Here is a 24,225-nt window from a genome sequence, read left to right on the forward strand (position 1 = left end):
AGCATGTATGTCAAATCAACCTGAGGCTGGTAAAATTCATCTGGTGAAAGGAGTTATCTCTGGGAAGTCAGCTTGCATTTGACGTCAGAAACAAGCAAGCTGATGGGGAGTGATCTGCAGGGTGGAGAGCATCAACTTCCCTCCACTAGAATAGAAGGGGAATGCTGCCAGGTGGACATGGCCTGAGTTCTCATGTGGCTTCTGTTCATTCTACAGTCATTCATCCAGTCATGGTCCTTGCAAAGATCAGTCTTTATCAAATGTGTGAAGCCCCGTGCCTAATAGCTAACTTCTCGTTGACTTTTAACAATCCTATTCCAGTTGGATCACGCTTCTATATCTCTTTGTTCAAAAATAATGGCTTTTGTAGTAGTTAGCAATTTTCTCAAGGCAAATGCAATTCTGTTAGCACTGGCATGATTCCATTAATCATATAGCAGTAATCTGTTTGTTGCCAAAAACCTATCAAGTTGAGCTGCCTTTTTTGAGAGCTGGAGGAATGTGTACCCCAGTGGTGTTCTTGCCGGCATATGGACTTCCCGGTTGTGCAAGAATGGCTGGGGCATGGCAGGGGTCCCCCCCTTTGCTGTGCTCAGGCATACTCAACTCCAGTAGCATTGAAAGAGCCTACAAGTCTCTGGACTCATAGTGATATCCCAGACCTTGGGAAAGTTTTGTGTTTGAGCACACAGAGCCTCACCAGCCCTTTTTCATTCCCTTCCCTGGAATTTTTAGCACTCAGAGTAAGGACTTCACTCTCCTTAAAATAAAGACAGGAGTTCTTTTAGCCGTAAGCTCCACCAGCAGTCTAATATGTGTCAGATGGTAACATTTACCCTTGATGCCAGATTAGGGTAAGAAATTGTATTTCCTTGGGTTATATGGTGAACTGCTCACAATGAAAAGGGGTCTTAATGTGGCCTAGCTAGCAAATGAAAAAGATGGGTTTAGTAGCAGTATTTAAGAAGAGCTGGGGTGTGGGTGTTCATCTTGATCATCTGGCAAACTAGAAAGAAGACATTCCTCTTGCCTGAACCCTGTTTGAGATACACTCATGTTGGGAACAAGACTCATTGTGTGGCAGGGCCCAAACTGCGTGTGTTAACAGGGCTGTGCAAATGTCCCACCAAAGCCACTGGTGGAGGAATGGGCAGACCATGAAAGTGGCAGCCCCTCTGGGGACAGAGGAAGAGGAGAATGTGTGCCACAGCAGGAACACGGGAAGTACACAGGAGAGCAGGGTGGAGATCAGTGGTGGAAAATTTCAAGCCACTGAACCATGGCATGAAAAGCTACTTCAGAGGCAGAGAGAGATACAGGGTTTGGCAGTGGCAGAGGTGAGTGAATGGAAAGCTGAAGAAGAGAGCCTCTGCTTCAAATGGGGAGAGGTGGAAGGGAATTGGACTCATCTGCTTTGCTGTATCCTGGTTTAATAAACAGTTGATGTTGGTGGTCACACAGGACACTGCCCAGTGTGATAGAAAGAGGATGGGGCTATGATGAGAATTTTAAACTTCTTTCAGCTTGAAATGAAATAACAGTAATACATCATCCTGTAAGCAGTATGTGTACGATGTGAAATCCCATGGTGTTGCAATGAGACTGTTGTGATTGGGAACCATTGCTGTAATGGAGCTCAGTTATCCTTCAAGTGTTAGCTGTCTCTGTGTTTGTTTAAGTTGGTTGGTTGCATCAGGTGCTTCTGGTATGGCAAACTACAGTGGGTGTGTGGGACTTTGTTTTCTTGATTAGATCCCAGACATTTCACAGCTACCTGGAGGACATCATCAACTACCGGTGGGAGCTGGAGGAAGGGAAACCCAACCCCCTACGGGAGTCTACCTTCCAGGAGCTGCCCCTGCGCACCCCGGGTTGAGATCCTACACCGCCTCTGTGACTACCGCCTTGATGCAGATGATGTCTTTGACCTCCTCAAGGTGCTTTGGGGCAGCAGAGAAGGGGGAAACTGCAGCCACAGGAGCTGGGCCAGAGTAGAGAATCTTCCTGGGAGGAGAAGGGTTGATTCTCTTAAGTGTATTTTAAGGCCAAGTAATCAGTGGCAGTGCAGCGTGTCAGTAATTCCGCATCTCCTCACCTGCCTTGAGAGGACCCAGGGCAAGCACGCAGGACTGATCTCAGTACCCTTGTCCTGTGTAGATGTATCTGTAACATGGGAGTTGCTAAGTAAATTGGCTTCATTGGCTATTCTTCCTCCCAAGAGTGGATTTGGAGATGCTCCAAGTGCAATGGCGGAGCTGTGAGAGCTGAGACAGCCTTGCTGAGGGATGGTGTGAGATGAAAGGATGGGGCTGAAGTATACTGGGGGAGCTGGGGGGGGAAGGGTGGTGGCAGGCAGGGGGGGAGGGAGTTTCTCAGGTCTGTGTGTGACTGTCACCAGCACTAATTAGACCTTCACTGTCAGGAGCACCAGAGATGAAATGTTAAAACAAGAGAGGCCGTTCAAATTAGAGATGCCAATCTAAATCCCTCCCTGGACAGAGAGGGAACGGTCGCCTTCCCCCTGGAGTAACATTTTCCCAGCTTGGCCTGGAGGAGCAGCTGTACTGCTGCTGTGGCATGGTGGGAGGGGAGGAGGGAGGGAGGGAGGTGTTTGTGGAGAGGTGTCATCATGTTTTGTGTGACAATGTGGCTGCTTTTCAACATGTCACTGTCTGTCGGGGGTGCTCCCGGTGGGCTCAGGGCTTGGACGCCGACAGCCTCCGTGTGGAGCCTCTGGGCGAGGACAGCAGTGGAGCCCTGTACTGGTACTTCTATGGCACACGGATGTACAAGGAAGACCCAGTGCAGGGAAAAACCAATGGAGAGCTGGCTCCAGACAGGTAACAACCCCAGCTCATGCTCCCGCCTCCCTATGTCTGGATGCAAGGGAGTGAGGAGGGAGGCATCCCAGCCATCCTGGCTGAAGGAGATGCCGCCTGACTGCTGTTGTGTCAGGGGGTGGCGAGGGGTTGGGGGATGTGGGGCAACACGGGGGGGGGCCTGGGAGAAGGCCACGACCATGCGGGGCGAGACTGGAGTTGCCAAGCAGACTGCGAGCTGCCCCACATCACGCATTGTGTGGGAGCCAGCCTGCAGCCTTTGTGGCACCAGGAGAGCCTGCTGTGGGAAAGATGCTGCCTGCCCCACCACATTCCTCCCTGTCTGCCCCACACCATGCCGACAGCTCCCAGATCAGGCTCCCAGAGAGTGGGAATCCCTCCTCCCCTCCCCGTTGTCCGGTTGCTGCTCTGATTTAATCCCTCCTTTCGTTGGGTTCCTAGCAGCTGTTCCAATTTCCCTACCCTTCTGCCATCCTGCCAGCCACAGTTCTCTTGCTCAGCAGATATTTCATGGTGCTTTTCTGTTTCACAGGGGTTGTGGGGGGCAGACAAGCACCCCAAATATTCCTGGGAAAACAGGCAAAAGACGAGGGCGACCACCAAAGAGGAAAAAAATAGTGGAAGAAAATTTGGTGAGGTATGGAGAGGTTGTTCCTGCAATGGATATAAAATGCATGTGTTCCCAGAACAGTGTACAATGTACCTCTGGGGTTCCCCCTATTACTATGTATATACCATGCAGCCATAATTTCTCTGAAGTGAAGCAAGTTCAGACTTGGTATGGTGCTTTGATCACTCTCCAGAGAAAATTCTGACTGAGCTGGAAGTCAAGTTTGTTGAAACAGTGGGTATTGCTTTTCCAGCTACCTCACTTCAGATACAGTTCTCCTGTGCAGTGCTAGGGGTTATACTTCTGATAAAGAATGCTTTCACTGCATAGCACTTGAGGCTAAAATCCTGGCCACTGGAGTCAGTATATATTTGGGGATGCTTCTTGTCAGAATTAAAATACTGTCCTTACCAAACTCCAACCTGCACCCTTCACTTTGTGAAATGTTATGAAGCCATGATAAATAATATATATGTGAATATATATAACCGATGTGTCCCCCATTCTTCTCTGAAGCAGCTGCTTTTCAATGATGTGAAGTAATATATTTATTGTATCACTTCTTCTCTTTATGTAGGGAGAAGGCAGAAGAGAATTTGCTAATCCATGAGACTCAGATAAGAAATGGTAAAGAGATTTTGCGGGGTCAGGGTTGATATGATCAGCTAACATGACTTTTAAATTATCAAAACTCAGAGAGGTGCATTTCTCAGGAAAGGGAGAGTCTTTCTGCCAGTGCTTGGGGCCGAGTTTGTAAGGAGGGGTTGGTGTTATGGGCTGCCTTGCAGCTGGGAGCCTGGGCACCTGTGAGCATCCTATCTTATCATCGTGGATTAGTCTGAGATGAGGAAACCTAACATGTTGGGTTACACTAGGCCATAGGGGCCCACCTACTCACTGAAGTTGATGGAAATGGGCTGTGAATGGCCCTTGCTCCTCCAGGGGTGAGGTGAGCACAAGCCCCTGTTTGTAGTGGCTGTGGTTTTTTCAGACTGGAAAGAGTTGGGGTCAGTGATGACAAGATAGGGGAAGGAAGAACCTTTTTTATTTTCCTTGCCTCTCCTTCCCAGTGGCCATTGGCTGAACTCGGTAAACAGTGACTTGGAGGTACCCATTTAGGGGTTAACAGGCAAGCAGTAGAAGCAAGTTGACAACTGTGTCCTGATTTTAAGGGGACTGGGACTCATTTGTCATACATGGGGATCCATTGGCTTCCACATAACCCAGGAGCTTAAGCCTGCCAGTTGCCCCACAATAAAAGGCAAGGGTGGCATTGTCTTTGCTGTGCCTGCTTCCCTTTGTCTTCAGATTTCCTGGAGGCTGCTCCAGAGCTGGGTAGCAGAGCTGGGAGCAAAGCATGTGAAGCACTGGGGATTTTATCAGATCATTGTCCTCTAGCAAAATGTCACTTCAGATGCAGAGTAATCTGGTGGCATGAGGCAGTGCCGTAGTCCTGGTTGCTTTTGAAATGAATCATCCATTGGGGACTGGCAAGGGATGGGTAAATGAGGGGGCAGGCTCTAGGGGCAGCATGCAGGTGAGGTCCCCACTGCAGGTGGGCAGGGGACAGCTTCATGTAGCCAGGTGGCCTTTCACCATTGTATTTAGCAGTCTTTATGTTTTAGCAGTCTTTATATAGTCTTTTTCATAGTTTATTTGCTTGAAAATGTGGTGAGAAGCTGTGTAACATCTGCCAATGGGGTGGTGACCATTGCTTTCTTTCCAGTAACCTGTGGTTAGCCCAAGAAAGGAGCTCTAGAGGGAGCCAAGAACCTCTCAGCCTGAAGGGGTTTAAACCAATGTCTTTCCCCTTCCCCAAAATAAGCCAAAGAATTTTTTGTTTAGAGAGTGTCCTGGGGCAAAAGCATGCAAGCTGCAACCATGATGCTTCTCTGCTCTGTGTAAACATTTGTGGAATGGGAATCACATTCCCCTTCTCCAGGTGGGTGTTCCAACCACCAAATGAGATAGTCCCTCCACAATTAGTATTCAAATGTTTCATGCAAGGTGGAACAGTTCAGAGTGTCTTGGTAGCTGAGACATGCTTCAGAGCAATGGGAGATCTCTTCAGAGCAGTTGGAGATCTTTGGATCCCACTCTGGATTGGAATGGATTCCATTCACAGAGGAATGTGAACTTTTGGAACTTCCCTCATCTGGCAGCCTGATGAAGCCCATCCTTCTTCACTTCCTCTTCTTTCAAGTGCCTGCAAATAAAATGTTTCATTTGAGGAGAATGGGAGGTTTTATTCACCACAGCAAAGGTTTGCAGTGCTAAAAAAAACAAAAACAAAAACAAAACTTTATTTCAAATAATATTAATTTTCAGTGGTTTTAGTCTGCTGTCTGACACCCTCCATGACAAAAAATAAATTAAATCCTTTTTTCTTTCATAACCTGAATGGAGGCTTGCTACAGGGATGTTGTCACATTACCCATGTGTTGCAAAGAGCCACCATTATTAATTCACCTATGTATTTCCTTTGTGTCTTGACATCACTCTTGGTGTCACTAGAGGAGGTAGCAGTGCTTCTGGTGGCTCGAGATCTTTGGGTCTGTAGCAGTGAGCATGCTTCTCATAACAGTGGTCACTGACAGCACCTTTTGCTCTTCCTGAGCCCTGAGGAGAGGAGAAGGGATAAAGAAAAGTTGTTAGACATAACTTCTGTGGAGATAACATCCTTTCATGTTGTTGAAGGGTCCCAAGGGCCTGGCCGTGGGACATGGTGGCTGCTGTGTCAGACGGAAGAGGAGTGGAGGCAGGTCACAGAGAGCTTCAGAGAGAGGACTTCCCTTAGGGAGCGGCAGCTCTACAAACTCTTGAGTGAAGACTTCCTGCCGGAGATCTGCAACATGATTGCACAGAAGGTGAGGAGACATGACATCCTGTTTACCTCTCCATACTGCTTCCAAGAGCATGGATGTCTGCTGATTGAAGGAGAGCTAAATGCAAGCAGCCTGTCACCCTGTCCTACTCTTCCCCCATTCCAGCCTGCAAGTGTCATTGATGTGGGGGCTGTTCAGCTTGTGTACGGGGAGAAAGACTCTCCCCCATGGAGTGGCAGAGCTAGAGTCAGTAATGAAGGATCTGGTTCATGATTTCACAGGAGCACAGGTAGAGTGGCTGAAGGGGTTACTGTCTTCAGCCCTCTTCCGTGTCCCTTTTCTTCTAGCAGGGAATCTCTGTCTGCTTTTGAACTGCTGCAAACTGCCTCTGATTTCACTTTTACTGCTGTTTCTCAGCTGTTTCTGCTGAAGTGGCAGTGGCTGCTTTAGCTGTCCTAGCTAAGTCTACTCGAGCTGGTAAGTCAGAGCCTTGAAACTCTGAAGGGTATTGTCCGTCATCTCAATGTGTTTAGGTTGGACAGATCTGGAACAGGAACCTTTGGCTAGATAGCTTTGTAAAATGGGCTCTGCAGTCAGTGTGATGTTCTTGGATTGGGTTCAGTTTGCTTGTTTTATACCCTTGTAAAGCTAATAGAGTTTTCATGGTCACTTCTAGTTCCCAGAGTTTCTCTTGCCACTGTCACCAATGTGCCCTAATTTCCTCCACTCTCTTTTTCCTTCCCTCAATTCTCAACCCTGTTTCAGGAGAAGCGTCTACAGCGGACAGAGTATTCTCCCAGGTGGATGTCTGACCATCAGCCCATCAAACCAATCAAGCAGGAGGTGAGGGGGGGTGTGAGGGGGGGACGACTGAGGGAGGCAAGAGCAGATGCCTCCTGGGGGAAAAAATAAACTGCAGCATCGCTATTCAGTGGGAAGGAGTCATTTGAAAGTGCTTGTGCTGAAAGAGAGATGGGTGGTAATGCCCATCAAAGGCAGGCTGACACTCAGGGTTTCTATGGCGAGCAGGGAGGTGCTGCCCTCTGGATCACAGAGGTAGCCGGGATTGCTGCAGACTCCGGCGCAGCTGCATATGGAAATCTGCGCTCGGTCTGGGGAATTCCACTTCAATGAAAGTGCTGGCACATTCGAGGCAGTTCAAAGAAAAGTTGAAGAAGGATGAGGGCTAGCAGAACCGGCTTACAAAGGGAAATGACAGAAATTCAGCCAAGGGGAAAACGTGAGGCTGCAAACACATGAGGGTGTAGATAGCGTGGAGGGAGAAGAGAAATGACTGATGCGGCATGGAGCTGAGCTAGGAGAGGGGTCAACTGGAAATGGAAGTCACAATTTAGGCTGCTTAAAGAAACGCTTATCAAACTGCAGCCTTGTCAGCTGAAACTGCTCTTTCCGTGCCTCTTAACCCTCATCTTCTCTCCACCCCATCAGTGTATAACAGCGCTGCCGCTTGCGGGTCTGTGCAGTGAACCAGACCCAGGAAAGTGGCTGGAGTTAAATATAACCTTTTTCTTTGGTCGAGGTTATTTTTAACATAGATCAGCTTTCCAATCCAGTTCACCACACAGCCCCCAGCAGTCACACTGGCACAGCCAGGGGCATGGTATGGTGGAGATGGGAGTGGTCTTTGACCTGGCAACTGCTACCCAAAGTGACTGGTCAGGCAACATGGGATTGATGAGTTTTGGAAGAAATTGGGTTGATTCTATCAGGCTGTGGCATAATCTCTTGCTGTAGATGTAATGAAAACATAGTTACCTGGTGTTTTGTCAAACCCTGGGAAATTAAGCTGCAGGGAATATCCCACATGACCCAGGGCCAGAAGTTCCTGCAGAACAAAGGAGAAAGTACAGTTCACTACAATAAATATAATTCCTTAGAACAGATAAATAAAAGGAAGGAAGAACCTCTCATCATGAAGCACATAAAAGCCTGCTGAGAGGAAAATAAGACCCCAGTGATGGTCAGTCTGGGGCCAGAATTGCCCTCTGCAAAGCCCACCGTGCAGGAAGTGCAGGGACACATGTTTGTTCACAGGCAGCAGAAATCCCAGAGGAGGTGGGGAGTGGGAAACACATGGAGCCTGAATGATGCTAATCAGTACCGCAGGTGCTCCAGGTCTGTGGTGGCAAAGGGCTGTTAATTGCTGCCTGTGGGCCAGTGAAATGTTTCCAGCAAGTGGGGGGCCCTCCCTTTGTCTGCTGCGCGTAGGTGCAGGGAGCCTGCCAACATGAGAGTGGGGACAATTGCAAGGGGTCCCCAGCAGGACATGGCAGGCATCCCTGATGCAGGCAAGTCAGGGAAGGTGCCAGAATGATGGCTTTTTTGCAGCAGTCAAATCTGGGGAAGAAAACCTCAGCCTGGTACAGGGGTGACCCCTTCCTCCTGGCTCTGCAAGCTGGATGCCACTTTGGTCCAACATGTAACTGCTCTGTAGGCTCCTAATCCTGCGGGGGATTTCTCAACAGGTGGTTCAGATTAGCTCCTCATTAAAGAGCCGCCTGAGCAGCACCCTCATTAGGGTAGCACTGCGGAAATCGGAGCAGGGAAGGTTTGGAGGGTGAGGGGCCAGGGTGCCTGGGGCATCTGCACCTCCTGGCCTTCTGCCCTTGAAGTCTTATACCCACTGTCTGGAGAGCAAAGCAAAAGGCAGAGAAGTTTGGCCTTTTCAGGGTCCCAAGGAGAGGGGGGGAAGGCAGGGATGTTGTGTCCTGGAGTGCTCTCTGGCGGAGGGAAGGAGGTGTTGATGATGTGGCTGTAGATGTGAGGGCTTTTTTTTTTTTATCTTCCAAGTGGGGAGAAAGCGGGGGAAACATCCCTTTGCCACCTATTTGTTTAAAAAGGAAGTTTAAGTTATGTTGGGTTGTTGCTTTTATTGTTCCAATAGGTGTCTGTTTCCATCACATCTGGTAGCTGGTTTTGTTTGCTTACTTTTTAACCTTGAGTTGAGCAATGCACTTAAGTGGGGCACCAGACAGCAGTGCCCTCTGAAAATCAGGGTATTTCTATGACTGTAGTATCTCAAAGAGCCCTTGCCATCATTGTCACTGCCCTGCAAGCACTGAAGAAGTTGTTACAGGTGTCTGCTGTAGTCACTGGCACTCATTACACCGTTTGTGGTTTCTGCTTTTCTGTTTTCTTCCTAGACCTGCTAGGATGGCATTCTGCCTGTTGCTTCAAATTGTCTTGTTTTTTGAGGATACCATATTTGTCATGGATTGATCTGGAACATGCTGTGAATTTTGTGTTGCGCCATTACAGGTTAGGGTGCTGAAGGTACCCTGGAAGGTTGGAGAGGTCCTGGTGTGAGCACTTCAGTTTGGATGCTGGGTTCATGTTTCTGTAGGACAAGAATGGTGGGGAGATGTATGAATCTAGGGAAGGGGAAGGTCTGACCTGTGCATCAACAGTGGTAGAAATGAGCTTGGCACACTAGGTTGGCTTAGACCTACTGGCTGGAGAATCTAAAGACTTATGGTTGTACCCTTAATAAAATAACCTGCTGTAACAACTTCTGATGGCTGGTTCTTACTTACCTCTTCCTAATTGTTGCTGAATTTTATGGTTGCTGTTGCAATTCAAAGATAAGTCAAGAAATTTAGGGGTAAACTGGTTGATGATGGTCAGGATCAGTTTTTAAAGGAGGATGTTTTGCAATGCATGCATAGAAAATAGGATGGCAAAGTGGCTGAGAAAGGGATATGAAAAAACTCAGAAGTGGAAATGTAGAACCTGGTTTTGTAGATTCTTGAGCTCTGCTATTTGGCATAGCAACTTCAGTCCTGAGTGTTGTGGTGTTTGGATATTGATCAGTTGGAAGAAAGATCTAAGACAGGCAGCTACAAGGATTAGGGAGCTGAAGGGATTGCTTTGTAAGGAAACATTTAACCAAATTACAGAAACGCAGGACTAAGTGTCTGAGGAAGCCTATAAAGGCTAGAATGTTGCTGAAAAAGAGAATTTATGCTTAGCTAGAGAATAGCATAGCTAGGAATAATTGGATGGAATGAGGGGATGAGAAATTAACTTTTAACTGAATGTGAGGGGATGCTTGCTAACATGAAGGCATGTGGCCTCATAGAATGGGTTCCCTAGAAAGGTGTTAAAAGAGAGAAGTATTAATATTTGGGCAAGATCTAAAAATGGAAAGAAAATGGGTAGAGTTCCCTTGTGGTGAGATCTTACTGTGCAGTTTTCCTAAAAATAATCACTGCAAAATAGGTGGTTTTGCTGTCCATTCTGTTGCTCGATGCAGGATATGGTCTTAATGTCATCAAGACATCCCCCTTTCTCATACACTTCTATGTGGCTTTTGGTTGTTAGAGCATAATTCTCTTAGTATATTTTTGCTGATGGAGTCAGGTATGCATGATGCTTGCCCATGGAGAGCTTCAGGAGGAGATTGTGGGGCAGTGGTGTGTATGGGAAAAGAAGGCAGAAGGGAATGAATGTACAGTGAAACCAGACATTTCTAGGCATTTATCAAACCCCACCCCAAGATGGGGATTATGAAAATACACCAAGGCTCCATTCCTAGGCAATGAAACAAGGACAAAGAATAATCATGGTGCCAGATTTTTTCTGGTGATTAGTACTGGGCTTGGCAAAGTTAATGGTCTGAACAGCAGCCATGGGACCTCAGCTGATTGCTAATCCTCAGGAAATACCTTCTGCCTAAGTGGTGGTTGCTGGTTATTCCCCGAAAATTAATGTGGAAAGAACCATGGGCACATTGTACTGTTCTGGTCAATATTCCCTGCTTATAAGGCAGGGAATTGGGCTTGCAAAAGGCGCATTGGTCTTGCAAGAAGTCAGAGTGGCTGGTGGATGACTGATTCATTTGTCTTATAATCAAGTTAAGCTAAAAAAGGTAATTCCACATTGCCATATACATACCTCACACTTTACTGGAAAAATGGGAGCAGGCGGTGCCTGGCCTGGGAAGCCTGCAGTGTAAGTAGAATCAAACACAGCCTTGTTGCCTGCTGGCAGTGGGGAGGTGAGGAAGTGGGGCAATGAAGAGCCGGGTGTCCTTGAACCAGAAAACTGGTTGGGGTACACAACAGGAAAACTGTCCAAACAAACAAGTGAGAGTTAGTTCAGGAGAGATAAGCACAAAGAAATGCAGTGGCTCTTATTTTGAACTGGAAAGTAAAACACTTCAAACAATACCTTGATGCAAGGCTGTACCAGTCTTTTTCATATCCTAAGTACTCTGTTTTATAGCAGAATAGTCCTTTCTACTCACCTTGGCAACTCAGGACTCTCCTAGCTGGAAGGGGTAGAGGTGTTATGTGGGGATGTCAACAGCTTGAATCCTTTGCCTGTACGGGAAATGTACACAGTGCATCCGTGGTAGAGCGGCAGCTTGTATAACCCATCGCTTCTCCCTCCTTTGTCCCTTTGTCAGTAGGATTTCATTGCTTGACAAATAACTTTTCTTCCCATGTTGCTTTTCATCCAGGAATTCATGTGTACCTTCCCCTCCTCCCCTTTTTTTTCCCCTCCAGCCATTCATTTTAGGTACGCTTTAATACTTGCTCAAAGTAAACCCACCTCTGCTCAGACTTGAATAAGCCAATGAGTTACAGGTTTTGGTGCATCATTTCATCACAGGTAAACCCGAATGTGCTGAGTTCGATGGAGAAGCAGAGGCGTAGAGAGGAAGAGGAGGAGCGCCAAATCCTTTTAGCAGTACAGAAGAGGGAGCAGGAACAGCTGCTAAAGGAGGAGAGGAAGAGAGAGATGGAAGAGAAGGTCAAAGCAGTGGAAGGTACATGTGGCCAGTGGGAAGCAGATGTAGAAACTTTCAAAGCCAAGATTGAATTAAGGTCTTGAATTAAGATCTGCCATTTGCATTCCTTCCCTGCCAGAACTGCTAACAGGAGTATCTTTTCTTTTCCTTACCTGGGATAAATTGTCCTGACTGGCTTCTTCTCCTTGTCTATCTCCCTCAGTGTTGGTGGCTGTTCTCTAATGCATGCTTTCAGTGTGTCGTCTTCCTCAAATTATGCTTATTTTCTCCCTTGTCCCAATTGCACTTCACTTCCCTGCTATTCATGTTCCTCGGTTCTTTCCTGTCTCCCCACTTGCCTCCCAATGGATTTCCCTGTGAGCAGGATTAACTGAAGAGCATTTGGTCCTTTTTGCTCAATTAATGAGAAGAAAGGGAAGATGACAACATGGGAGTATCAAGACTAGTATTTTTGTCCTACTACTAGCCTTAGCAGTTGGAGAGCTAAAGATGAGCATGCCAGACTAAAAAGAGCACCAGGAGTGGAAACTTCAAGTGTTGGTCTTGGGTTTTTGTTGTTTTGATTTAAATGCTGATTTAAACTGTTGTGCAAGAAACAGCCCTATTGCATTAAATGCATCAGATCAGGTACAAGACAGCAGGCGTTCAGCCAGCACATGTAAGCACTGGTGTCCTAAGAGCAGACTCATTTCTGACCACCTTTGTTCTGTCAGCCACTTTTACAGGGATTTCTTTATCTGCTACTTTTGCCCCAGTGGCTGGCTGGGCTGTTCCAGTTCCAGGGAAAGGCTGAACATCTTCAGAAAACTTTGGTGGTAGTGTGTGTTGGTGTTGGTCTTGTGAATCCTTAAACGGATAAAGAATCAGAAAAGGAAACAAGATTCATGCAAACCTTGTAAACTTTCCAAGATGAAACAGTTTGCTACCAGATGTTTTGTGGCAGAACAGATGTTATCTAAGAATAGTTTCTTTTACCTGCTTACCTTTCCAACCTCTAGAAAATCTAATTACTTTCTTGGCCTTCATATATTCCTTGTTTCCAGTCCTAGCTAATCCAGTGCTTTAAACTGAGAATCATTCAACAGCTCTATCTGTGACAGATATCTGCTTCTCCTTGGCAAATTTCGTATTCTCTGTACTTTTCATTCTCCATCTGTATGAAAAAAAATTAATCTTGAAGTTCCAGAAGAGCTGAAAAGATAAATGTACCTGTAAAAGATCCTGTTTTGGTAAAAACCATGTCCTTTTCTGGATAAATGCAATCACTACATCATCTGATGCAAAGGCACCAGAGCCACTCAAAGAAACTGGTATGGGATTGGGGCAGTAAACTGTTTTAAGTCCACTTAGCTTACATTCATGCTTTTCTTGGCAGAGATGATCTTATTTTGGTTTGTTCCATGTCTCTCAGTTTAGTTTAAACTTGGCTTTAGTCAGTTTAGGCTAAGCCAGAAGTAACTTTTAAGCTGGTGTAAAAGCTGTTAGGAAAGGTTATTTAAACGGCTGACTTTTTCAATCTTTTCCACCCTATTTTTCATCCCTAGAAACGACAGCTATCCAGGTAAAACTTTGGCTTCTTAGCCATCTTTCCATATTGCCAAGCACACCCTCCATTATCATTTATTTTCATGATGGTTCTTATGATGGACAGAAAGTGATTTGAAAATTAAACCATTTGTTTTGCATGGTTCAAACTTGTTTTTAACAATACATAGACATACATTGACAGAGATTTTCGGGTGAAAAAGATTTCCTTATATTTTCCCGTATGTTTGGGATTTAACATTAATTTTGTAAGGCCTTCTGTAGAGCAGTGATGCGGAACACGGAGTGAAATATCTGCTCACTGATGAACTTCATCATCACTTCACTTGTTTCTTGGTTTTGGACTGGATGCCTGGTTTTAAATCACGTTCCTGTTTCCAGTCTGGGATTTCACTTCCCCCAACTCCAACACATGTCCTGGGTAGTGAGCATCCTGCTGGGTCCATCTGTATTTCCTAGATATATGAGTTAAAGCAGGTTTCTAAGATTTCTACAACAGCAGGTTAACATTTCTTAGTTGTCTTCCCAGATGCTGCTCTAATGTTACCCCTCGCACATGACTTTCTAGCTGTTTGAAGTACTTTTTCAGGCAGGGGTTAGATTTTGAAAGCTTCTGGGCAGGACTCAACCCAAGCCAACAGCAGGACAAGGAGCTCTGCTGGTGATCTGTAATATGCTATGTTACTTACTTTCTAGACTTGCTATTAATCCTAAGCTCCTATTTTTAACAGTGTAGCACTCCCCAGTTACCATCAGTTTACCAGGTCAGATCCCTAGGCAGGCTGTGGTGGATTTCTAGTATCTACCTCACCTTACCTCTGGTAACAGTAGTTTGATGTTGGACTTCTTATCATTAAATGTTATTATAGATGTGGTTAGATTCTGTAGGACATCTTAGATACAAGAGTCCTGTCCTCCCAACCTCAATGGTACCCAGAGTCTTCTAATGGGAAATTTGGACTCTCTTTTACCAGTCTTAGAAATTTTTGGTCATGGACCTCCCTGGAAATACCCACTTTTTTCCCCATCCTATTCCTCAACCCCTATCCCAAGTTTGGTTTCATGTGGCCAAGTAAGACAGTAAATTAATACTTTTCCACCAGAGCTGGTGCTTCTTAAGTCTGGCATTTTCCAAAGATGGACCCTCTGCTTGAAGGTATTAGCCAAGGCTATTCCATCTTCTTTTCACTCTGGGTGTTCCCCAAAAGTGACCTGTTTGCTGTGGTTTTACTCTGATTTCATCTCTTCTTGAACATTACTTTCACAGAATTCTGCCCGTACAGAAAGTTGGTACAACCACAGGTGTCAAATGATTTCAGATTTCCTATAAGAAAAAGGAAATTAAGTTCGTAAGAGCCCATAAACTTTCTATTATGAAGCAATCTGCTAGCCAGCTGTCTGGATGCAAACCACAGCTTATATTACCAGCATTGCTTCTTCCTGTCTCTCACCTCTTAAACCAAAGCTGTTTAACCTGTGTGGCAGGTTGCTCACTGGCTGTGGCTGTGGAAGGCCTACCTGAGCAATCTGCCCATTGCTAGCTGTGGTGGTGGAGGATATTAATGGTTGCTCATTGCCACCCAGCTGGTAGAACTTCACCCTTCCTTCATTACTTCATCCAATTCAGTGCCAAACCAGCTGCCTTGAGTTCATCTAGCTGAGATAAAACGGGTGAAGGATAATAATTCAGCAAGCCAGCTCTTTCCACAGTGCTGATCTATTCCTACACCTGTGCATTTAACTTCTTTTCTCTTTTTACCACACAGTGGTTAGGAATTTGGGTGGGAGCTGGCTAAGGGAGCATCTGTCTAACAGTAATGCTTCAAAGTCAGTGATTGTGAGTCAAGGGAAAATGAGAATGGTGCACTGTGTTCTCTCCACCTCTGCTCCTGTGCTGTTGCTGCTTTTGCTCAAATAGAACATTTCACTGGAGTTCTCAGGAGCTGCAGTAGTACTTTGTTTTCCCTGCAAGATGTTGTTCACAAGGAGTGCTTAATGGTTTTCTAACTCTCCCTCTTCTCTACTGCAGAACGGGCTAGGAGGAGGAAGCTTCGTGAAGAGCGGGCCTGGCTACTAGCACAGGGAAAGGAGCTCCCCCCTGAGCTTTCCCACTTGGATCCCAGTTCCCCTACCAGGGAAGACCGAAGGACTAAGGATCTGTGAGTATGCAGCTGGGCATGCAGCACCTGAGTTAATTGAAGTAGCGAGCATGGGAAGAAAAGGAATGACAAGGCAGAATTGATATAGGAGAACAGCAAGGAATAAATTTAGAAATACCTGGATTTGGTCCGCACTAGAGGAATGATTACGATGGGGCCCATTCGTCAGCATTATGGCACTGTGCATGGGGTGGAAGGGAAGATGAAGTATGAGAGCATGTCTTGTGTGTCCTCAATTTGCAAATTCACTGTTGCGCTTCCCATTACAGCTTTGAACTGGATGATGAGTTCACAGCCATGTACAAAGGTTAGTCCTGCCCCATCTGTCCCCTTTGCATGACCTGCTCAAAGTGACACACTCACCTGTGTGTCTGTGTGTAACCACTCACCTTTGTTCTGTTACTAACAGTTCTAGATGTGGTGAAGGCTCACAAGGACTCTTGGCCCTTCCTGGAGCCTGTTGATGAATCATACGCTCCCAACTACTACCAGATTATTAAGGTATGGAAAGTGGTTCAGCCATCTTGACTGATGCACTTTGTTGACTGGAGTGCTGTGTTTCTGTAAGCGTTTTGAAGTTTTGTGGGCTGTGTTACCCTCACAGTCAAACTGAATGACTCCAGTAGTCTTCTAGCCTTACAAGTCAAGGAAGGCAAAGATGAGAGGCTGCCTCTCAGGAGAGCAGCTTCCACTCCCTATTCCCCCTCTGTGGGGGAACTGTTTATGCAGTTTTGTATGAGGCCCACTACTCTTGCTGTAACTGAAGGGAGATTTTGTTGCATTTTAGGCCCCCATGGACATCTCTAGCATGGAGAAGAAGTTGAATGGAGGTCAGTACTGCACCAAGGAGGAATTTGTGGGTGATATGAAGACCATGTTCAGGAACTGTCTTAAGTACAATGGTGAAGGCAGTGGTAAGAGCAGTAAGATGCTGAGTTCTTTCATTTGCACCGTTTAGTCAAAGCAAGCAGTGATCTGTTCCTACTCACCAGTACTTAATTTGTGCTTGTTCTCTTTCAGGATATTTTTGGGAGGCCAGATGAAAGAGCAGAAGCTCCTGAGTAATAAGGCCTGGGGTTTTAGCAAGCCTTTTAGCACAATTTGGTCATACTGAATTGGGGCATGGCATACTAAGGGACTCCCATGTTGGTAGATGGTGAAGGCAGAACGGACAAAAAGAAGAAAGTCTTTTTCTTTCTGAGTTCATTCCTTTGCGTGCTTGTGTGTGTCTGTGTGCTCCTTTTTTCATAACATCTAATACAGTCTTTGAAAAGTATTGGGGTCTCATTAGATCACAGTATTTGTTGAGTACCACAGAAAAGAGAATCCTTTGGATGGAACATGTAGTTTAGGTTCCTGGGATGTTGAATGAACTACACGAGTCTGCAAATAGGAACCACTAGGTTTAATTGCCATGACAATTAAAATTCTACATGTTATTAGGTAAGAAATCAGTTCCTATATAGTGGGTCTTCATTGCAGACTGTGTCTTACCAGCATCACCTTGAAAGGGAAATAAGAGCTACCTGGCTTGTCGACATGGGCCCCATAAGAGCAGTCCTGCACCACCACTGGGAGAGCTCTGTTTCCTGAGAAACGTCAGGGTTAGTTTAGTGCAAACAACTAGAAATTCATTTGCTTCAAACCCCCATCATTAACACCTCACATATATTTTCCTTCCTCTTCTCTCCAATGAAAAGTAGGAGTCCCTCTGAGCAGAACTGTCCTGTGAAAATGATGCAAAAGGGACACTGGTGCTGGTAATAGCTTTTGTGTGAGGATCAGCAAGTACTTTGGAAACTTTACATAGATAAATAAGTTTGCTGATTGTCCTCTGTCTTGTAGCATACAACAGAGGTTTGAACAAGTCCAAGAAAAGTCTCTGTATGTAATCAAATAGCATTGCTGGAAGTTCACATTTCTTCTTTCAGCACTATGTTGGCTAACTGTGCAGGTCATGCATCTCTGTGAGCCCAAGTGGTGTTTTTGTAATGTAATTTTTGGCACTATGCTGGAACACTGAGTTAATGCTGACTCTGCAGGCCGTGCTGCTAATGGTACTTTGTCATGTCTATCTGCCTGTCCTCCAGTGGGGTTACTGAACAAATCTGGTGCTGCATTGCTTATTGAGTTTAAGAATGTAAACCAGTGCCAACTAGTTGGAAACAGAAGTCTTCCTCAAAGAAACTTTGTGGAGAGGAAATTATTTATCAGAGGGGGCAAGTTGCTTAATTGTTTCTTTCTGTAAGACTCTGTCCCTCGTGTTGTTGGGTTTTTTGACTGCAGAATATACCAAGATGGCTTACAACTTGGAGAGGTGTTTCCACCGAGCAATGATGAAGCACTTCCCTGGGGAAGATGGAGACACGGATGAGGAGTTTTGGATCAGAGAAGATGGGAGGCGAGAGAAAAGGAGCCGTCGGACTGGCCGCTCCAGCACAGGCAGTGTTTGGACTCGGTCACGAGACCCAGACGGACCAGGCAAGAGGCAGCAACGCTTGGAAAATGGAGGAAAGCCTCCACCATATCGAGCTACTTCAAGGGCTCCTGCTTCTTCCTCCTCTTCCTCCTCCTTCTCCTCATCCTCTGCAGAGGATCCTGGTGGCAACCCAATGCAGCCTCCTCGAGAAGTTGGCCCTTCCAATGGACGAGGTTTCCCTCGCTCTCTGCAGTACGGCGGCATGCCCAGCCCTGTGCCACATCCCAGCCAGATGGTAAGGAGCAGTTTCTGCTGATCTTCACCCATCATGCTTGTGAAGGGAGTGAGGAAAAGAGGGATGGAAGCGGTCTCCTGTGAAATCCCTACTTCATGGCGAGAACCTTTTCTCAGAGATTAAGGGTCAGGGCTATGGTTACTAGAGCTGAAATTTTTCAACCCTTAGTTTCAAAGTTTTGGTCTTTGCCAGACTAGCTGAAAACAGTCTACTAACATTTTCCATGACCAGCAAAATCCCTGTGTGGTCTTGTGCCAGCCCTGGCTCCCACAGTTCTCTCCTTGGATAGTTACCCTCTTGTGCAAGGAAAGCAGTCACATTTCTTCTTTTAACCTCCAGCTTATGATGCTGAACAAGCTGGTCTTCTTTTGTCTCAGTTGTTTACAGATGCCTGTTAGCTTTGTGCCATCAGTGTACTGCTGCATTTTGTGTCTTGAGTATATATAAAAGCAGTGAACGAAATCAAACACAAGGCCTGCACCTGGACTGCAACAGTGACCTCCCTTTAGCCCAACATTTCTTCTCTGAATGCCATCTGTTCTGCCTCCCCTCTGGGATGTTCCTCACCCATCCTTCACTACCTTTTCCATTTTAACCAGTAACGTCTTGTGGTGTACCAGCTGCTCCCCTCAGATCTAGGCTACTCCTCATCCTTTTAGCTGGAGATCAAACAAAATTTTTAGAGCAATTGTTTTGATGCAGGTAGTAGGAGACAGCAGGAGAGCTGAAGGCGATGATTATTTTGAAGGAAATCCAGCACGTTCCTCTGTCGTCCTGCCTGTGTACTCTTGTGGTCCATTTCCCTCATTGGAGGGAACCACTGTCCCTCCCCAGTCTTGCTTGCTCCCAGGTATTTGGGTTGCAACCTTGAGCTCAGGGACACATGGGGTGTGAGAGAGTGGCATTGGCAAGGAAGCTGTGTCACCTCAAAGGAAAGAGACTACAGGTTTTTCACTGTGTCCCCAGAAAACCCATCTGCTCACCTATGTGTTTCCTCTAGTCTTGATTTCCCCACCCTTGCAGCACCTCTGCTGCTTTTCTGCACTTCACAAACTGTTTTATTCCTCCCTCCTGCACCTGTCACCATCCCCCAGAGACCAGCTGTGCCAGGAACATTTGGTCCCCTGCGTGGATCGGATCCCACGAAACTGTACGGCTCACCACGAGTGCCTGAGCCCCATCCTGGAGATCCGGTCCAGCAGCACCAGCACTTTGCCATGCAGGTAAGATACTGCATCCAAGGGATTCAGCACCCCGGTACCCCCAGGTTTCTTCTGCTTGTTGGTGCCACAGCTCTCACTGAGACTCACCCCATCTCTCTCTCTCTCTCTCTCTCTCTCTCACTCTCTCCCTCCCTCCCTCCTCCCCAGCCGGCTGTAGGACTGAACGAGCACTGTGGGCACAGGTTGGCAGCCCCAGAGAAGCAGACATGCGCAGGACCAACCCACGTCACTGGCCTCGGACCCCGGCCGGGTGCCCTGCAGCTGGGGCGTGTGAGTGGCCCCCCGCCTGATGCTGTCTACCCACCAGCCCAGTTCCAGCAGGGCTTCCTGCCCCCTAGGCACAATGGGCCCCCTGTGAGGCCACCAGAGGGTTCAGAAGTCCCCCCAGGGCACATGTATCGGCCATACAAGTACCTGAACCGCGCACACCCAACGCTGTGGAATGGGAGCCATGGCCCTGCTGGGCAGGGTGTCGTGGCACCAGAGGAGAAGGCACCTATGGGGCCAGGGCCCTCGCTTCAGCCCCACACCCTGGGTCATATGATGGACCCCCAAGCCATGAGGCCACCACTGCCTCCCAGCCAGTGGACCGAGCAATCCAATTTTCTACCTCACGGAGTGCCTCCCTCAGGGTATATCCGACCTCCTGGGAAAGCCACAGGCCAGAGGATACCACAGCCACCAGCTGCTCTGTTTGGGGGACCGCCTCAGGTGCAAAGAGGCTGCCAGGGCGGGGACTCCATGATGGACAGCCCGGAGATGATTGCCATGCAGCAGCTGTCGTCCCGGGTGTGCCCACCGGGTGTGCCTTACCACCCTCGCCAGCCGCCCCTGCCACACCTCCCCGGGCCTTTTCCACAACTGGCTCACGCCGCCTCCGCCGCTGGGGTGCAGCCCCCAAAACCCATCGTAGGGAATGGGAGCTCACAGGATCCAACTGGTCAGACCATGGAGCCAGAGAGCAACCAAGGTAACACCTCAAGTCCCTGTCTGCCAGCACAGCAGCCCCGGCCTGTAGTGTTTGACCTTCCCTGCCGGCCATCCCCCTGCCTGCTGCCAGCCATTCCTCCCACCTGCTGCATCGTGCCATTCTCCATGCTGGGACAGACCCTCTGCCCACCAGTGTAAACTTGCAAGGAGGGCGGATGAGCACCCCTGTGCCAGCTTTGTTACTCTTGGGCTCCAAACCTGTAGGTTTCCAAACATTGAAACTCCTCTGCAGGTGCACAAAAACCCCTGTCTGCAAACATGCCTTTATTGGCACCACTAGAGAAAGGGAAAATACGCTCTGACTTTAAGGCTTACTGGTGTCAAGTCTAAACAGTGGCTGAAGCACAAAAAGTAAAGCAGGATTTTTTCTAGAAAAATAATTAAATTCTTGATTAAATAGTTGTGGGACATGCATTTTTACACATCTTTTTAATTTTTAAATCTAGATTGGAATATGTTTTTTGCTTCAGCCATTGCTTAGATTTTCTAAGACTTCTTTCATTTTCCCCTGCTAGGGGTGTCCTCTGTCCCAGCTATACCTGCAAGATATTAGTTTGCCATGGAGTGCAAATGCAAAGCATAAGCTATGATGCTTCTAGAGCTCACTTGGAGTTAATAGAAAAATTTAATCTGAAAAGAGTTAAGTAAGGAAAGAAGATATTATGTGACTAAATGATATAAATACAGTCCTTTGACTAGATGTCAGTATGGCTTCTACTCTGAAATGCACATGTGCATTTTGAGCTCTCAGTATCTCCAAACTCTGACAAGACAGGACTGCCTGAAAGCCCCTGAGCAGCCATGTCAGTTCAAGTGGGATGACAGGGGTGACATTGTAAGTTTCTTTCTTGTTGAATTTCATTCATTCTAGGTGGTGAAGTACAGATCAAAAAAACCTCTTAAAAATAAAACAAACCTAAAGTAGAGATTAAAAAACCCTAGAGATAAAAAAAAAAATTTTTTTTCATTAGTTCTATCTGGTAAACTAGACATCAAAACCCTTGCATCTTTTTTCAATCCCTTGTGTGCCTTACACTAAGAGGAAACTCTTTCCTTGTGTGCCATTGTTTTAAAGTCATCATCATTTAACTGTGCTGGATATAGAACAGAGACCAGGGGAGGACATTGAGTGATTGCAGGGCAGAGTAGTCACATCTCCAAATCTCAGTTGGTTAAAATATAGCTGCAATCAGCTCTGCAGCATCTCAGTATGTGGCAGTAAGCTGTGGGCAAATGAGGTTTGTGGACTGCCATTATCCTGGCTTCTTATCTTGCTGTTGTGTGGACCCCACTATGGTATGTCCCAGCTGTGCCTCTCCATTAGGCAGCCTCTGCATGCCCAGGTGTCAGACCAAATCCAAGTGTGCAACATTACAGTGGTGGAGGTGACTTTCTGGTGGCTTGCAAAGTGCAGCATGTTTGTATCTTAAGGTTTAAGTCCATGTGTGCAATCTTTTCCGGAGAGTTTCAACCACATGAGTAGTTTCTAAAAGAGCTCTTTTAAAAGAAGTGGCTACTAAAAGACCACCCAAGTTTGCAGATATGTACTTTGGAATTGCTAAAGAAGGGAAGAGGGTGTGATGAGTGCAGGAGAGAGGCTGCAGCCCCACAAAAGACAAGTAGCCCTGGTGCCATACTTCAACAGTCCTGTAGACAGGTTTGAGTAGAGGACAGGATATTGTACAATTTGAAATATGTCCTTTGAAGCCTTTGGTGGAAGGACTTTCATGGCTTTAGAAAGTCACTTCTTTTCCTATTCGATTTGCATAGTTCAGAAAGCAGGCTTCATTCTACATCAACGTATTAGGGACTTGTTAAACTCAGCAACTTTGGGTCAGCAGCAGAAGAAGATACTGATAGGCTACTTTGGTAGACCTTGTTAAGCTGGCAGGAATTAGCCTTTGGCACATGTGCTTTGGATGACCATGGGTGGTAGGTGTGTGTATGTGTATGTATATGGGGGCTGATTTCCAAATTTAGACCAATACATGACTTTTTCCCCCCTCTCTTTGCAGTGGAGCCACAGGCAGGCATGGACGAGAAGGCTCAGTGCACTGGCATTCGTGATGGGGCCTATGCCAAACTCCTACCTCATCCCAAGCCCCCACTGCCCCTGGAGTGCACCAGGCACACCTTGCCCCCAGACGGGGAGGGGGACTGCTCCAGTGTGAAGGGTGACCTGAAACGAGGACAGGGCAAGGGCACATGGCCGGCTGAGAGCGGCTACGCTGTTGACCCAGGTTGCACGAGGGATCTGGTGCCCAACTCTGAGAGAGGGGGTCCCCTGCCTGAGAATGGGGCGGTGGGTGAGGGGCCAGCAGCCAGCACTGAGGGGAAGGGGCTGGCTGCCAACCTGCTGGAGAAGCCTCTCTGTGGTGGGGGAAAGGCTGTGCCCGAAGCCACCGTGCCTTGCATGGGGCAGGGCACTGGCCCCCCTGGCATGGATGCTGGCTCCATCGGGGCCACCCCCAACCAGTTTCACCCTCTCTATGTGCCCGGTCTGGAATATCCAAATTCGGCTGGGCGGTACCACATCAACCCAGGCCTGCAGGGGCTTGGCCCCATGATGGGGGGCAAACCACCTCCTCCTGCTTCCCACCCCCAGCATTTTTCCCCACGGGGCTTCCAGCCAAGCAATGCCCACCCTGGCGTCTTCCCCCGGTACAGACCCCCTCAGGGCATTCCCTACCCCTACCAGCCACAGCCTCAGCCTTCCTACCACCACTACCAGCGACCACCCTACTACGCTTGTCCACAGGGCTACTCAGACTGGCAGAGGCCTCTCCACCCCCAGGCCAGCCCCAGCGGGCACCCCAATGCCCATCCACCCCTGGCCAGACCCCCTTTTTCCGAGCGAGGTTCTGCCAGTGGCTTGCAGGGCTGCGAGGCACTGAGTGCTGCCCTGGCTTCTCCCAACCGCATGGACGCAGCAAGTGCCAAAGAGGTTTCTCCAAGTGATGGGCAGGACCTGGGGCCTGAAGAAGAGAAGTCTGAGGAGTCCCAGGAAAGGCCGGAGAGTCCCAAAGAGTTCCTTGACTTGGACAACCACAATGCAGCCACAAAGAGGCAAAGCTCGGTGGCAGCAGGAGAGTTCCTCTACGGAGCACCCCCACCACACCTAGGTTCAGGGATGGGATTCGGCCCATCAGCCTTCCCTCCCCATGGGGTAATGCTACAGACTGGCTCTCCATATGCATCCCGCCATCCCGCCAGTCATTTCCAGCCCAGGACATATGGATCACCCATGAATGCTCATCTGTCTCATCATCCAGCCTCTGGCCAGGCCAATGGCCTCTCTCAGGAGGGACCCCTGTACCGCTGCCGGGAGGAGAACATGGGTCACTTTCAGGCTTTGTTGATGGAGCAGAGAAGCAGTGGAGGTGGCATGGGGGGGCCACCCCAGGACTTGTATAGACCCTCGGGGTAAGAGCATGTTTTCTGCGAAAAGGCAAGGTGGGAGGGGGATGATGTCTGGGTGACGATAAGTGTTGGATATCCTTGAAAGAATGTGGCTTGAAGTCAGAGGAGATGCGAAGTGCTGTTTAG

The 24,225-nt window shown here is 47.6% G+C and overlaps 1 protein-coding gene across 3 annotated transcripts in view; it reads left to right on the forward strand.

Annotated features, from left to right (window-relative positions):
• Nucleotides 1-24,225, forward strand: part of LOC103538191 (cat eye syndrome critical region protein 2) — a 94,641-nt gene that overhangs the window by 69,030 nt on the left and 1,386 nt on the right. The window contains exons 3-17 of one of the 3 annotated variants that reach the window (XM_030444588.1): nucleotides 1,753-1,937; nucleotides 2,701-2,840; nucleotides 3,373-3,477; nucleotides 4,028-4,077; nucleotides 6,148-6,317; nucleotides 7,041-7,118; nucleotides 11,910-12,066; nucleotides 15,623-15,752; nucleotides 16,022-16,059; nucleotides 16,162-16,253; nucleotides 16,540-16,666; nucleotides 18,039-18,466; nucleotides 19,561-19,689; nucleotides 19,837-20,659; nucleotides 22,695-24,102. In XM_030444588.1, coding sequence (XP_030300448.1) covers nucleotides 2,785-2,840; nucleotides 3,373-3,477; nucleotides 4,028-4,077; nucleotides 6,148-6,317; nucleotides 7,041-7,118; nucleotides 11,910-12,066; nucleotides 15,623-15,752; nucleotides 16,022-16,059; nucleotides 16,162-16,253; nucleotides 16,540-16,666; nucleotides 18,039-18,466; nucleotides 19,561-19,689; nucleotides 19,837-20,659; nucleotides 22,695-24,102 — 3,791 coding nt within the window. In that variant the 5' untranslated portion in view covers nucleotides 1,753-1,937; nucleotides 2,701-2,784. Of the gene's footprint in view, nucleotides 1-1,752; nucleotides 1,938-2,545; nucleotides 2,841-3,372; nucleotides 3,478-4,027; nucleotides 4,078-6,147; nucleotides 6,318-7,040; nucleotides 7,119-11,909; nucleotides 12,067-15,622; nucleotides 15,753-16,021; nucleotides 16,060-16,161; nucleotides 16,254-16,539; nucleotides 16,667-18,038; nucleotides 18,467-19,560; nucleotides 19,690-19,836; nucleotides 20,660-22,694; nucleotides 24,103-24,225 lie in introns of those variants that run through there. The other 2 variants (XM_030444578.1, XM_030444569.1) reach the window with 2 other exon arrangements.

Source organism: Calypte anna, chromosome 1 (assembly GCF_003957555.1).
Source record: "Calypte anna isolate BGI_N300 chromosome 1, bCalAnn1_v1.p, whole genome shotgun sequence".
In the NCBI taxonomy this organism is placed as follows: Eukaryota; Metazoa; Chordata; class Aves; order Apodiformes; family Trochilidae; genus Calypte; species Calypte anna.